This window comes from Andrographis paniculata, unplaced genomic scaffold (genome assembly GCF_009805555.1).
Source record: "Andrographis paniculata isolate CXL003 unplaced genomic scaffold, ASM980555v1 Contig77END, whole genome shotgun sequence".
NCBI lineage: Eukaryota > Viridiplantae > Streptophyta > Magnoliopsida > Lamiales > Acanthaceae > Andrographis > Andrographis paniculata.
In genome coordinates this window covers 4,811,423-4,826,522 of record NW_026137614.1, presented here as the reverse complement: position 1 = coordinate 4,826,522, position 15,100 = coordinate 4,811,423, and the positions used below count along the sequence as shown (strand labels likewise).

At 34.8% G+C, this 15,100-nt stretch overlaps 2 protein-coding genes across 3 annotated transcripts; one reads left to right on the top strand and one right to left on the bottom strand.

The window, feature by feature from the left end:
- Nucleotides 1-938: 938 nt before the first annotated feature.
- LOC127239243 (protein FAF-like, chloroplastic) lies at nt 939-2,401 on the top strand. The gene has a single exon (XM_051257313.1). It carries the CDS (start codon nt 1,062-1,064, stop codon nt 2,175-2,177), a length of 1,116 nt encoding a protein of 371 aa, XP_051113270.1. The 5' UTR covers nt 939-1,061; the 3' UTR covers nt 2,178-2,401.
- Nucleotides 2,402-5,090: 2,689 nt separating this feature from the next.
- Nucleotides 5,091-13,722, bottom strand: LOC127239242 (serine/threonine-protein phosphatase BSL3-like). Of its 2 annotated transcripts, XM_051257312.1 has the most exons (22): nt 13,516-13,722; nt 12,928-13,351; nt 12,224-12,284; nt 12,024-12,102; nt 11,803-11,882; nt 11,620-11,714; nt 11,414-11,513; nt 10,922-10,991; nt 10,384-10,485; nt 10,198-10,279; nt 9,889-10,068; nt 9,344-9,605; nt 9,013-9,250; nt 8,767-8,937; nt 8,282-8,520; nt 7,214-7,298; nt 6,979-7,077; nt 6,703-6,902; nt 6,531-6,606; nt 6,316-6,451; nt 5,601-5,740; nt 5,091-5,526 (listed from the first exon to the last, which is right to left on the bottom strand). In XM_051257312.1, exons 2-22 carry the CDS (start codon nt 13,334-13,336, stop codon nt 5,443-5,445), a joined length of 2,988 nt encoding a protein of 995 aa, XP_051113269.1. In that variant the 5' UTR covers nt 13,337-13,351; nt 13,516-13,722; the 3' UTR covers nt 5,091-5,442. The 2 variants fall into 2 exon arrangements, with proteins under 2 accessions (XP_051113269.1, XP_051113268.1); XM_051257311.1 differs by having other exon boundaries at nt 12,928-13,722.
- Nucleotides 13,723-15,100: the final 1,378 nt, after the last annotated feature.

Below are 15,100 nucleotides of genomic sequence, written 5' to 3'. Positions count from 1 at the left end.
AATTCGTAAAATACAATGTACGTTGGCTCAATAAGTTCCTTTCGATGGTTATCGTTTTTTTTACTTTAAACTATTGCACAGTTCTTTATTAAAATATATTTTATTCATTTATAAAAAGAATATGCTTATTTATTTTGTAAATATAAAATAATTTTGAAAGTAACCATTTTTTTATTTGACAGGAGAGTGTTAGTTTTTTTTTTTTTAAAAAAATAAAGTATTAGTATATTCAAATAGTTATTAAACAATAAAATCAAAATTTTCAAAAGAAATGCATATTTATACATATATATATATATATATCTTTCTACATGGTTAATTTAGAAATACTGATTAATATAAAATTTATTATTGAATTGATGGTTATCAATTTATCTATGTATTTTAATTATTTTATCTTAGATATATATATATATAAAGTGTATATAAGAATAAAATAAAATATAATTTACTTTTATACAATTTCACTTGAGATTAAAGGAAAAACAAAAAAGAAAAAAAAAATACTCCATTCATTCACTAATTGTATATTTATTTGAATTGGACATAAGTTTTAATTAACATAATATTAAACAAGTTTATTTTAATATAAAGTTAAAATATTTTAAAAAGTATAAATTGAGTGTGTAAGTAATTATGATATTTTTGTAAATAAATATTATGTCAAAGAATATTAATTAAAAAAAAATATGTAAAAAATATTTATTATAAATATAAAATACATAATTCTTTGTAGATAAAAATATATATATATTTAATAAATGAAAAGGGTAATTTACTTCAAAATATAGAAATAAAATACTACAATTGAAAAAACTATACCGGCACAAAACTACAATTACTGACAAATATAGGGTTGAATTTGCAAATATTTGGACTTTCGTCGTCCCTACAAATAGGTGTGCAGCTCCAACCCTAATTCATTCAGAACCCCATCCTCCATTTTCATCTTCTTCTTTACTCAATTCATTCATCGGAATTTATTTTTCTGTAATTTCAACGATGCCGCTGTGATCAGTTTCTCGTCTTGTTTTCCGGCGGCCGGCGGCGAGTCTGCAACGATGATGAGGAGCAAAAGTAGTCGCGTTTTGACTCTGGAAGAGTCGCTGAGAATGAAAGGAATTGTAGCGATTTTGGGCGGCGCCGGCGACGGCACCGGCGGCGGAGATGTAACTGCTAAAGCGACGTCGTTTAGAAGGACGCTGTCGGCGGATATGTCTTCCAAGCAATGGCTTTCTCAGAATGGAATGATTAAGAAGAGCGTCTCCTCCGATCAGGTCTCCGCCTCCGCCTCCGCCTCCGCCGCCGTTGATTCCTCGCCGTCTTCTTCCGACGGGGAGGACTGTGAAAAGAGTTCGCCGAAACACCGCCGTGATTGGATAATGCAGAAATCAGAGGGGTGGAATTCGATTTTTCATTGCCGGAAACCTAACGACGGCGGAGGTCTGGCGGAGCCGTACATTCACCCGACGGGGAAGAGATCGGCGAACGGTCTGAGCGAGAAGAGTCTCGAAATTTGTACGGAAAGCCTCGGATCGGAGACCGGATCGGACTATTTCTCGCCGGATTCAGGCGCCGATGAGAAATTAGGGCACAGAGAAGTCGGATTTGGGGAAGAAGACGATCGGATGAGGAAAACGGAACAATTCGAGGAATCAAACCTCCCAAAGTACAGAGAATCTCCGCGGCGGCCATTTCCGCCGCCGATCTCGTCGATCGCCGGCGGTTCTCTCCGGCTGCACTCACGGCGGAGCGACGGCCGTCTTCTTCTCCAGGCGGTTTCCGTCCCCTCAAAGACATATTTCCACGCCCAACGCCGCGACGGCCGATTAACTCTGACCTTAATCTCGCAAAACAACGAAGCTACCGCAGAAACCGCCGCCGAGGAAGAAGAAGAAGAACGGCGGGGAGAGCCGATCGGAGAGGAGAAAGCAGAGGCGGCGAAGATTGAAGAATTGAAAGGGCAAAAATCACCTCCGGCGAGCCCAATTAACGCGTACGATTACTTCTGGCGTAAGAAGACGGCGGCGGCGGCGACGGCCATTGGAGCGGAGGTGAAGAACAGAAAGGGTAATGGAAATGACGAATTTGGGTATGGTGGAGAGATAATGAGATGTAAAGAAGCTCGGAGAAGATTACTCGCCATTTACCCGCCATATTGCATTGCTACATCTTAATATACATTTTTAATAAATAAATGTATTATATACATGTGATAAATTTTTTGTTGTGTGTTTTTGTGAGCAGCTGAGGTGGATTTTTGATTAATTTCTTAAATGAGTGTAATAAGGTTTATGTTTTAATGACCTATCACACATGGTTTATACATATACATACGTGTCTATTAATAACATATGATAATAGTTTACATAACAAATTAATAGTGTATATTAATATTTCTTTCGTCTCAATACAATAATTTTGTTTATCACTTTTGTCCATTCAAAAATAATAGTGCAATTTTCATAAATATTCTTATCACTATAATTTTTTCTTTCATTATTATTACACAAATATCACTAATTTTTACGCTAACACACTCAAAAGACAACAAATTTTTTACTCATACATTTTACCAAATATCAATGTAATATCATTATTTTTTAAATTGTGTCCAACAAAAAAAAAAAAAAAAAAACTATAATTCTGAAGAGAGAATATAATATAATAGTCTCCTGTCATTAATAGGAAAAATAAGCTCATTTTTCTTTTTTTAGTCATAAAAAAAGTATACATAATATTAAAATATGTGCAAAAAATAAATAAATTTATTTTTCGATGACTTGAGAAATATCTAGTATGAAATGAGATATGATAATAATCCACATCACAAATTAAAAATGACATGTTTGGTTTTAATTGTGCATGTTAACATGTGATAAGCCGTAATTATTGTGTTGAATTTAAAAGTTTAATACAATACTCACAGTATAGTATATAATACAAAACAATATATCATAAAATATAATACATTATTTATGTTAATATAATATAAATATATTACATCAACGGACAACATATTATAATTTCCAATACACACATATTCTCATTAATTTGGACATATAAAATATATTTATATAACATATTCTCTTTATATAAAATTGTTAGTATATAATTTCAATTAACACAACATATACTCAGTTAAAACGATATATTATATGTTTATTCATTATGTGTTGGCTAAAAAAATCAACATATTTATGACGTGTCAAATGAAGTCTATCCTAACGAAATTAGCACTTTTCATATCAAGCTAGGCTTCAGGATATGCGAGAATGAAGATAAAACGCATCGAGATGATATATTGCATTCTAAAAAGTCCTGGAGATTGTGATATTGTCAAAGTTGAGTATAGATAACTAATATTTAAAATGATTGATTAGATTACACATGTTAACAATGTGCACATTCTTTTTTAAAAATCGTCTCTCAGGTGCGCTTGATTTAAAACAAAGTGCACCGTTTTTTATCTCAAAACATCCTATTTACGTGGTTTACGGGGTGTTACAATTATCTTGTATTTTCATTTTCTCTCTCCATATATGTATATATATCTTAACATATTAAACTATTTAACTAAAAAGTATTGCAAATGAAAACACAAAACAAGGGTAACTTTCTTTAATTGGAATTATGGGGGTGGTCCATGTGAGGTATAGTTTTGGGACAACTAATCTTATTTTGTGGATTTGTCGTTTTCCTCCCTACTCAGAATAGAATCTCTATCAACTAGGAATAAAAGAGAAGGGGAGATAAGCATGACGACAGATTAAGGCTCTGTTTACACAAAATATTTTCACTCATTTAATACTATTTATTTTTAAAAAAATATCGCATCAAATATATTTTCTTTTTCACAAAACATCAAATCAAATACCCAATTTTTTACTTTTTTCAAACTTTCAAATTTTTAAAATCTCCAAAAACTCATATCTAAACAAACTCTAAAAGCTTCGCTCCTAGGTAAGGATGCAATGGATTGGATTTAGCCAGACTCGAGACTCAATTCGAATACATATTCGAGACTCGAATTGAATTCGGCTATACCGGATCTGACCCTAATAGTACCTGCAAGACCCGATGGACCCGAATTTTTTTTTTTTCTAATTTTTAAAATTTTATTTAAAATTAAACCCAAATCCGAACATAGATCCAAAATATATTAAAATTTATGTATTTTATTCAAAAATATTATAATAAAATATTAATTAATTAAACTGTAAATATATTTTTAATATAATTTATATTATTAATAATTATTATATATAATTAATATATTATTTGGGTCCAAATCTGGATAAAGTTTACTCTTGGACCCAAAGCCCGACCCAGATATGACCCGAATAATTGGACCAGACCTCAAATAAATAGATCGGATCCAATTACACCAAATTCCTATCCAATTAACAATAATATTATAATGGCAAAAAAAAAAAAAAAAAAAAGAGACCAAAGCATTTAACATTGTATCAAAAAAAATATAATTATATATATATATTAATCAATAATATTATATATAGACACCCGAATTCAGGTCAAATTCAAAACTTTATAAAACCGATTTTCTATTTAAAAATAATACTAGCATACAATTTACTACATATAATCTAATCTATCCAAACATTATGAAAAGGACAAAATACCTATTTTAATTATCCTGAAAATAATTCACACACTATTTTCGATAACATAATATTACTAACACACTGTTCAAACCAAATAAATAAATCAGTAAATAAAAACATATTTCTAATTTACTTTTCAGGCAACAGAATAATGACACAAACAGTGAAACAAGTAAAAACAGGAGGATATAATAAAGCAAATAAATAAACATTAATTACCAAGACAGAAAATTATTAGATGGACTAAACATAACAAATAAAAATAAAAAATGTAACTCACAAATTTAAAAAATGTATCCCATTCCATCAAAATCATAATATAATTTAATATTTTTAGAGAAAAATAAAATAAAAATACATCCTCTACATCCATCCATACAAGAAACAAAGCAAACATTTTTTTCACCTGATATACATATATATACACATATATATGTATATATCACAAATCATGTAGTATATAAATATAGGAAAATTAAATTAAATTAAATTAATAATCACACTGCTAATAAAAATGATAACAACGATAATACAACTACACCAAAACCAAAATTATGTAAAAAGAGAAGTAACTAAGACACACCACCAAATTTCACCCCATGAAGAAAAATAAGAACTCAAGACAGACTGACTATACCTGTTCCTCATGTACGGACAGAAGGCGAATATTCCGGAAACCGATCCCGGGCAGCCTCAACAAGGCGAGGATGGATTTGATGACGCCAAGCCTCCAAGAAATGACTCCAAATTTGCATACACTATGTACAGAGATGAAGCAATGTTGGAAATATTCCGGGCAGGAGAGATTATCGTTGTCTTAAATCCAGGCAAGAGAGCCCCGGTCGCCGGGGGCTTGGGGGCGGCCCCTCGTGGGCGTAGGGGGGCGGTTGGCATTCAGCTCCTGAAATTCGGAGAAAGGGAAATGAATTAGCTTCGGAAATTTAGAAGATTGTAATGAAATGATTCCAGACAGACCTGCATCCATGTGTCGTCCATATGGGATTCGGGAGATGATTCCGGAGACGAAACTGCAGGCGGGAGCGGATGGATGAGTTTTGGGACAACGACTAAATCTCTGCCCAGTACCAAAATAGCACCGGCGTTGTTGGCAGTGCCTGTGGAGATTAAAGCGTTGAAACACATATTGTTCATTTATTATATTACACTAAAATTTAATTTTACATTTAAAACATCACATCAAATAACTATTTCAATTCAAAATTTTACTATTCAAAACCAAAATCTTACAAGTAAACACATCCCTAAAATTTTGATTTTAATTTTACTATTCTAATTTTTTCCTCCCAAAACATCAAATCGAACATATATTGTTCATTTATTATATTATACTACTAAAATATAATTTTATATTCAAAATATCACGTCAATACATATTTAGAGTATGTTTCTTTAGCTGAGTTTCTCCAAATTTTACTATTTGGACTCTGCGTTTTCCGAAAAAAATACATTTTTTTCTCTCACAAAACATCCCATCAACCATTATTTTCATACCAAATTCAAACGAACTTTTTTCCAAACTCATCAAAAGAAACACACCCTTAGATCACACCAAACAACTATTTCAATTCAAAATTTTACTAATCAAAATCAAAACCTAAAACCAAAACCCCACAAATAAACACAGTTTATAAGTAGAGATGACGAGTGGAAAATATTAAAAAGAACATACCGCAATAGTTTGTGGCGGAAAAGAGAGTGATTAGATGTCCCTGAGCAAATCTCTCGAATCCGTCCATTACACATTCGTGAGCTCGGACAATCAATTGAAGATCGTTGTTGTTGCAAAATTCCATCACCCGATCTGGCTGTAAGAGATAAAGAAGCTTAGAGGAATCGTCGAGCAGAAATCCGGAATGTAAACACGGCAGAAATTGTGACACTCACCCCAAAGGTTACCAAACCAGGGCCTCTTGCATTTGGTCGCAATCCTTCTACACTATCGTTTTCGGTCGGATCAGACCTACACGAAAAGGTTCACATTAAAAAAGAACATAAGAAATACGCAAAACAAAGAACTGTAAATTTTTTAAAATAAAATGAAATGAGATGGACCAACCACAGTAAGTCCATTAGTATAATGGATCCGGCTTCCATAGCAATTGGGCGCTGAATACTTTCTATTTGTTCTAAATGGTTTATTGATCTCCCGATGCCACCATGCATGCAAATAATTTTCTTCTCGATTAATGCAGCCAGAGGAAGCCAATTGAACAATCTGTTTATCCGATGCCATACCCATATTCCGTCTCTCTCACCCTAATTCACAATGTGACATTGAGATTTAGGGCTTTGTAAAAAATACTTGGCACAAAATAATTGCTTTGGCATTTACCATCCGCTCGATACACTCGATTCGAAAGCCAAAAAGAGCGTTGATATCTGCAGCTTCATGATTACCACGGATCAAATGCACTTGATGAGGATGCTCAACCTACATCATAGTGCATTTGCATCAGAGCAATTATTGATACATACATACAACTTTGCATAAAACACGGGGCTATAGTTGCCTAGGCTTTTTTAGAATAACGAAGAAAAATATTGCACTACTTAAATATGGGTGTTACCTTCAATGCAAGCAGAAGAGTAATGGTTTCTAAGCTGTGTTGGCCTCGATCGACATAATCTCCCAAGAATAGATAATCAATGTATCTGATAGATGTTTGTAGAAATCATTATGGAAAATTGGAAACCAAATTTGACAGAAAAGTTAGAACCAAACAGGTCAATAGAGTTCTTAACATGTTCTCTTGGTCATAACATACAAATCTTGAACATAATCATACATATTAATATATTATATGAAGAATCGAGAGAAATGTCTGCAAAATATGCACAACCAATAAAGGTGGTTCAGCAGCCTTTATAGAGCACATTAACTTTTGGTTACTCAATATTTGCATCAATAGAGGAGAAGTATATGAACTGAAGTCGAAGACAACAAACATTCAAACTTAACCCAATAATAACATTCAATAGGATGTCAATTTTCAGATTCCTCCAATCATGCCAGAGATATTTGCACATATCTTAACACAAGCCAATTAAAATTCTATATTTCTGCCTTCCCTCCTGCACCAAAATGATGCAATTTCCCTTAGCAGGTATACACATCACAGAAAAGCAATTAAAAGAAAAAAAATCTGTCAAAAACATGGCATATTTAGATTTTAAGCAGATAGCTAAGTCCTGCAGATACTAAAATGTTGCATTAGCTTTCCAGGGCAACTGTCGAATCTTTTAGATACTAATTTACTATATAGACAGGAATATGCAACCACATCAAATGTTGCCGTAGCTACATAGATGTTGCAGTGAAAAGATTCTACCATTATTACCGATTCAACTAATCTCACAAATAAGTATTAGCAAATGCCGCCCAAGACTTCAATGCATCAACTGAAAGAAACATACCCGGGCTTTAAGGTTACGTAGTAAGGCTGGCATGTGCATAAGTATAATGCCAACAAAAGTTTCAAACAGAAGCTTACTATAAGTTCTCCACACGAACCAATTAATTGATAAGTATGCATATTGCTGACTAATGGACTAGCAACACTTATATGTGCAATTAAAAAAAAATCAAATTATGGCCATTGAAGCTTGTAATAGGACAAGGTGTATTTGAAACTCACGCAATATCCCCTGCTGTGGAAGGTGAACCATACTCATCAAAGAGTCTCATAAGATCGCCAAATTGCCCATGGAGATCACCAAATATCTTAATAGGAGCTCTGAGCTGTAATACAGTAGGTTCACTTGCAAATATTCTCTCAGCACTGTCACAGAGATCCGCAATTTCGTTGCAATCTAGAAAAAACTGTCTCCGGACTGGAGGCTTCCAACCACGAGGTTTCAGGAGATGAGCAATAACCTGGGACAGAGAGATTCACAAATCACTAAGAAAAATGAAAAACACGGCCATTTGATTCAGTTAGTGATATCTCATTCTCAGAATTAAGATTACATGTAGATATTCTACCACAATAGCTGAAGGCATAAACAGATTACTGTGCCAAACCTTCATTCAAATCCAGGAATACCCGAACAAACACAGATTCATGAAACATTCAATTCTCCTATACATACAGTACATGTAGTGGTTGAGGAGGAAACTTGCCTTCTTAGGTATGCTATTAATTGACATTTGTCGATCTAAAAGTTTCCTAGCAGCAGTTGCACTTTCAGGAGTTCCATAACTGACCCGCCTGCCTTCATTTTCAAACTGATCAATTGAAAGCTGCCTGACCAGACCACCTAGTGCACCACTAGTCTCTGCAGCTACAACAACCTGATGGCATATTTACAACATTAATAAAACCACCAAGCAACTTGAATGCAATTATATTTCTTAGACAGTACTCACAGCACGATGGTGAAGACGAACTCCAGCTGAAGCAGTATTGTTTGATCCTGAAGAATCAGGTTTGATCAAAGTAGATATTTGTTTTCCACTTGGAGTTGCTTCCGCCCCACGATCTCTGTCAGGTGACTCAACGTCTCCATTAACTTGTCGAGCTTTAGCCGCAGCCAATGTGGCACTTATAGCCTCAGCTTCTGCCGCTGAAGCCTCAACTAAGTACTCAACCCCTTTAGTTAAGGTTCTGAGAAGTATCACATATTCAGTCCGAGCTTGGATCAACCATAACCTAGTGCAACAATTACAGTACATAAAAAAAGGAGGGATTATGATTTACCTGGTACCTTCCTTGGCATTTTCTGTGCTTATATCTGTATACATGTCACCATTCACTGGGGGAGCAACTGGATTTCCAACAACAACTGCGCCACCATCCGCAGCGGCATCAAGTGCAGGTGCCCTTGATTTATCATCAGTAAATCCATGCCTCCCTTGCGGTAAATTGGATGAAGCTGCCACAGCAGCTGCATGTGAAGCTGCACTAGTTGTTTCAGCTGCAGCCAGATCCTCAGCCACAAGCAAGTCATCAAGCAACACACCTACAGAAACATTCAATCATCAATAAAACCTATCTATATGCTATCCAAACACTGTAGAAGGATACCGGTTTGTTTTCTTGAGAAAGAGTAGAAAATATTGTCTACCAGCGCATACCATTGCATAATTTATAGATAAATTAAGATAGAAAGTTTCTTCATAAACCAGATGACACAGTTAAACCATCAGTAATCAGATGGCTTGCGTAAATTAACTGGACTATCATTCATCGCCGACATGATTTTCTGAAACCAAAACACTATACTTGATGGTTTCATATCTCACCACCACGTAAACCACCATAGATGAAAATCAAGTCACCAACAGCAGCAGAAGCATGCCTACACCGCCTTGTTAATTCAACTGCTGCATCCCCGCCAGCAGCATCTGCACTGTATCTGCCAGTCCTTGGACTTGTGACAACTGATTTTGTGTCACACCAAACTCCAGCTGCAGTATCTAAAACTGCAAATAGAACAAACCAGGTTTATTTTATACATTACAAATGCAGTACATTTTTTTTTTGAAGAAATCAGAGTGTGTGTGTGTGTGTGTGTGCGTGAGAGAGAGAGAGAGAGAGAGGGAGAGACCTACCAGCCACACTAGAGGAATCCTCTACCATGCGTCCACCACCAAGTGCCCCACCAGATACATGGAGACGTGCATTGACAAAAACCTAGTAAAGCAATACAAATAAAAATGTTATGCATCAGGAGATTTGCTTTATTTGTAGTACCAATGTAGGAAGGCATTACAAAACAGTAGTCAAATAGAGCATACCGCGGCGTGCTGATATCTAGCAGATGGTGAGACACCTGGGGCAATGGCCCATTCCCACCGACCATCTCTATGTTTAGCAAGCCCAAATGCACTAGCCAATGGCTGCATGTCACATGATTTGGACAAATCGAATCAAATAAAAGTTTGCAGTCACTGGAACCCCACAAATGTTATGATTAACATACTTATATTTGTCATCACCAAAATTATCATCTAAGGCTCAAACGTATCTATATGGGACAAAAAATACAAATCCTGTTCGTCGTATACTTTATTGCCAGGTCAACCATAGGGAACTATGTTGCTGGGAAACAAAGGTATGTCATTAAAAAGAACTGTTGAACCCATTCATCTGATAAAACTTAAATCTCAAATTAAAAGATTTAGTAGATTAATATAGCTCATAAGAGAAAATTAAACAAAATAAACTATCATAATTAAAATAAGCCAAGACCTCCCATTATTGAGCAAACCATTAAAATCCTTGGAAAGTGAATTTGTCATGCATGAACATGACAGAAAAGAGTTTGATACTTACTACACTGTTCATATCCCGTCCACCACAAAGTAGGAGAAGACCATCAGAACGTGCACTAGCAGTTGCATACCTGGGTGAGCAAAGAAAGTAAAAGGTGTATTAGTGTTTCAGTCATGATCAGTTCATAAAACACAAATGTCAATCAAAGGAAGGCATATCTTCTAGAATAATGGTCTTGCAACTAGTATTTGAAACTAATCATCTAGAAAATCGTCTACTTAACTAAAACAATAACACAATCCTATTGTACAAGAAAATATATTCAGAGAGGCAGAAAATGATGACAACAACCAATTTACACAGCTAATTGTCACTTCTATTTTCACAAATAAAAAGTTTCGTATATTCCTTGTTGAAGAATTAAAAATATGTTCCACAAACTTTAAATAAGTTTATCAACAGATAATGCCAAAATGAGAAGGGAGGTAAATGTATGGAAATAAAAAGTTTAGTGCAACCAGTAAGATAGTTTAGAAAGCTAGATAAACTAACATGCATGGAGGGGGGCCTTCACCCTCTGGTTCCAGTTTCCGCCATTCATATGGTTTAGCAGCAGTATCCAGCGCCCATACATCAGCTAAGGGCCTTTTCCCTAACAAAGGAACACCACAAAATTGTTCATATAGATAGCATACAATAGGAAAAAAAATGGTGGTGGTGGGGGGGGGGGGGGGGGGGAGGATTTCAACACAACAAACCATCATTTCCGCCAATCGCCATGAGATACCGCTGTCCCACCAAAGCCATGACATGCCCATACCGTGGCCCAGGACCAGGACCATGTACCACAACCCTAAGAGAAATTACAATGCAGTAAGTTTCCAACCATAGATATGCTACATATTAAGAATGAACATGGCTATAATAACAAAAAGGCCAACCTATGCCATCTTGGTCGCTGTTGTGTAAGGTCCAGAACATGAAGATCCTCAGCTGACAACCCAGCCGGACCAATTCCACCCTGTGATAAACAATTATGCATCAAATATCATATAAAGGAACACGGCATAATTGTTTACTCCCGTGTATAAATAAGTAAAAATGGTCTGAACCATATAGATACATTAATCCATTTTCCAATATCATCTTTGTATCAACAGACCTGAATTACAACCATTGTGCCTACAGCAGTGGCAACATGAGCGGCCCTCGGTGTTGGTGGTTCACCAATTGGAGTAAGCCTGCAAGAATTGAAAAAAAGGAAACAGCAGTAGAAAGAGGTCAAACAAGGGCGGCCATGGAAAAACAGGATCTATGTCTAGAAGTAATCACTCCGATTAAAATCAGTGAAATCGTGATTACCTAGACCATTTATTAGTCAAAACATCATAACAATGCACATCGGCAGTAGCACCAGCCAACCCTGCAAGAATATGTTGGTTTATGTGACCCAATAGCTTCATAATAAGTCATTTACACATGGTAACTATAAACTTAGAAAGTATCGCCGCCAATAACTATAACCGATAGATCATTATCAATTAAAAAAAGCTTTTATCGAACTATCATTTATGATAAATTAACACAACTTTTTCATTTTCTTCAACCAACTTTAGTCAGTCATAAAACCCACGCTTATTTTAAATAAATCATTAGCTAGACAAGTGTCTGAAACCCAGAATGACATCTAGAACATGCAAACGAACAAAACGACAAACAATCTAAATTTCCGTTACTAAAGCCTCAAAATCAGCAAAATTGTAACCAGACAACTGCAACCACTCAACTCAAATGTGTACACAGCTAACCCATTATAATACCACCACCCCACCACACCCCTTATCTACATACAACCTTTCCACAGCAGGAAAAGAGATAGCATAAACATGAAAACTTGACTCAATCTACTCACAAAATGGTTAATCAAGAACTTAAACAACAATTCTTCAAGATTGCTAAAGAACATTCAAAATCTACCAGAGAAACTTCCACCACCAAAAGTCTGAGGCTATCGAAATCGCAATCGAACATATAACATAAAATTGGGGACGAAAAGAACAACATACGAATTCCTGCGCTCCCAGCCGAAGAAGGAGTTCCGGCGGACCCTGAATTCCCTTCCAGAGCAGTTGCCCCACCAAACAAAATCAATCTCGGGCCAATATACCCAGGACTCCCTTCCTCCCCAACCGCAGGCACAGCTGTCAACGTATGGCCACATCGCGATCCAGGACCGTCCTCCTTCTTCTCAATGATGGCGCTCACAACACTATACGTCGGCGCACACCGCGGACCGGCCACCACCGCCCCGCCACCACTATTACTATTACTGCTAACATTATTGCTATTATTACTTTGCTGTTGCTGAGGCGCAGAGGATTGAGATTCCCCCTGCTGGACGTGACCGTTAGTCGTGGCCGACTCCTCCGACGGATCGTGATCGGGCTCGGTAGCCATCGCCGAATCCACGTCCATTCCCGCCTGAAAACCCTAGAATACCAAGCTTCGCAATAAGATCGGAGCCCCAATCCTCAAGAATTCGCATTCGGAAACCTCATTTTCAGAAATTACACCCCTAAAACAAAAGAAAACGAAAAGGAACCCTAGCTTGAATCCTCAAACACAAAACAAAAGAGAAGACACTTTTTCCCGACCCTAGCAGCGAGAAATTCGTCAATTGCGTCGTCCTCCTTCTTCCAGTCAGTCAATCCTTCCTTCCTTCCTTCCTTCAAACGCAATCCCGCGGCTAATCCACACGCCCGCTGATTTCTCTGTCTATCTGAAAATTGGGAGATTCACCATTTTTGCTTTTTCTCTGTATTTTCTTGGTTTTGGCGAATAAATATGTTCTGCGGCTGTGAAGGCTCCCGACACATACCGTAGACTCCCCCACCCAACGACGGCGGAAAAACGATAATTTAGGGAGGGTATTTTCGTCATTTCATCTATTCCGTCAATGTAGTGTAGTGTACTGTGATCAAATCAAATATAGGGTGCGCTTGCTTGTTTGGACCATTTTTTTATTTTCCATTTTTATTATGTAACTTAATAATTCACTGTCTCATTTCAAATATATTGTATTTTTAAAATATTTATTTTTTATTTTTAAAAAACATAATCATACCTTAATATTACAATATTCTTTTAATTTTTATTTAAATTACAAATATATTATTATATATGCAATTATTTTATATATACACTGTCCAAAATATAAATATATCAAAAAAATTTATATACACTTTCAGTAAATAATAAAATATTATTATTCATAATTTACTAGGAAGCTCTAGAAAACCTCATTCATTGGGACGAGATGAATATTATTTTTAAAATATATATTAATCTTGTTTTCTTAAGCCAACAATTTTAACATTTCATACAATAGTATTATTCAATAAAAGTCAATAATATATACAAAACACCTTTTTCTTTTGACATCATTAAATAACTAACAATAATAGTATTTATAATTATAATCACTTCAATAATAACAAAACCATTTAAATCTACAACCTTCTATTCATAAATTTTATAAATTAATAATAAAATTAATTTAAACAATGTTAACATTTATTAAATTATTATTATTATTTGAATAATTAAACAATTAATTTACCGTGGTTTTGTACACATTTATGTATGAGTAAATAAATAAATAAAATAATTAACATAAGTAAAATTCAGACCCACGGTTTGTTTTTTTTTAATAAGTTTGGAAAAATATTGGTTTGAATTTTGTATTAAAATAATATATAATATGATATTTTATGATAAAAAAAAATATTTTTTTCAAAAAACGTACAGTCCAAATAGTAAAAATTTGAGATTTTAAGTGTAAAGAAACCTTTACTAATACATTTTAAGCAAATAATGCTAGGAAATATTGACAACTTCTTAGTTGTTTTGAGATACAAATCCTCTATAGATATCTTCAATTGATGGACTATGTGACATTTGCCTTTGCCCTCTGGTACTATTGTCTGCTTTACCTGTATAATCACGTAGACATATATTCCGTTTTAATTTAGTATGATCGATGCAAAGTATGAAATCAAATCCAATTGTATCCAAATTCAAGTATATCCGTTTAGACATATATTTTTTTTTTGGAGATCTCCGAGTTTTAAAATTTTTAAAATAATAAAAAATTAGCATTTAATGTAATGTTTGGTGAGATGAAAGTATATTTGAGATAATATTTTTGAAATGGTCTCAAATCTCCAAAATTGTTTGTAA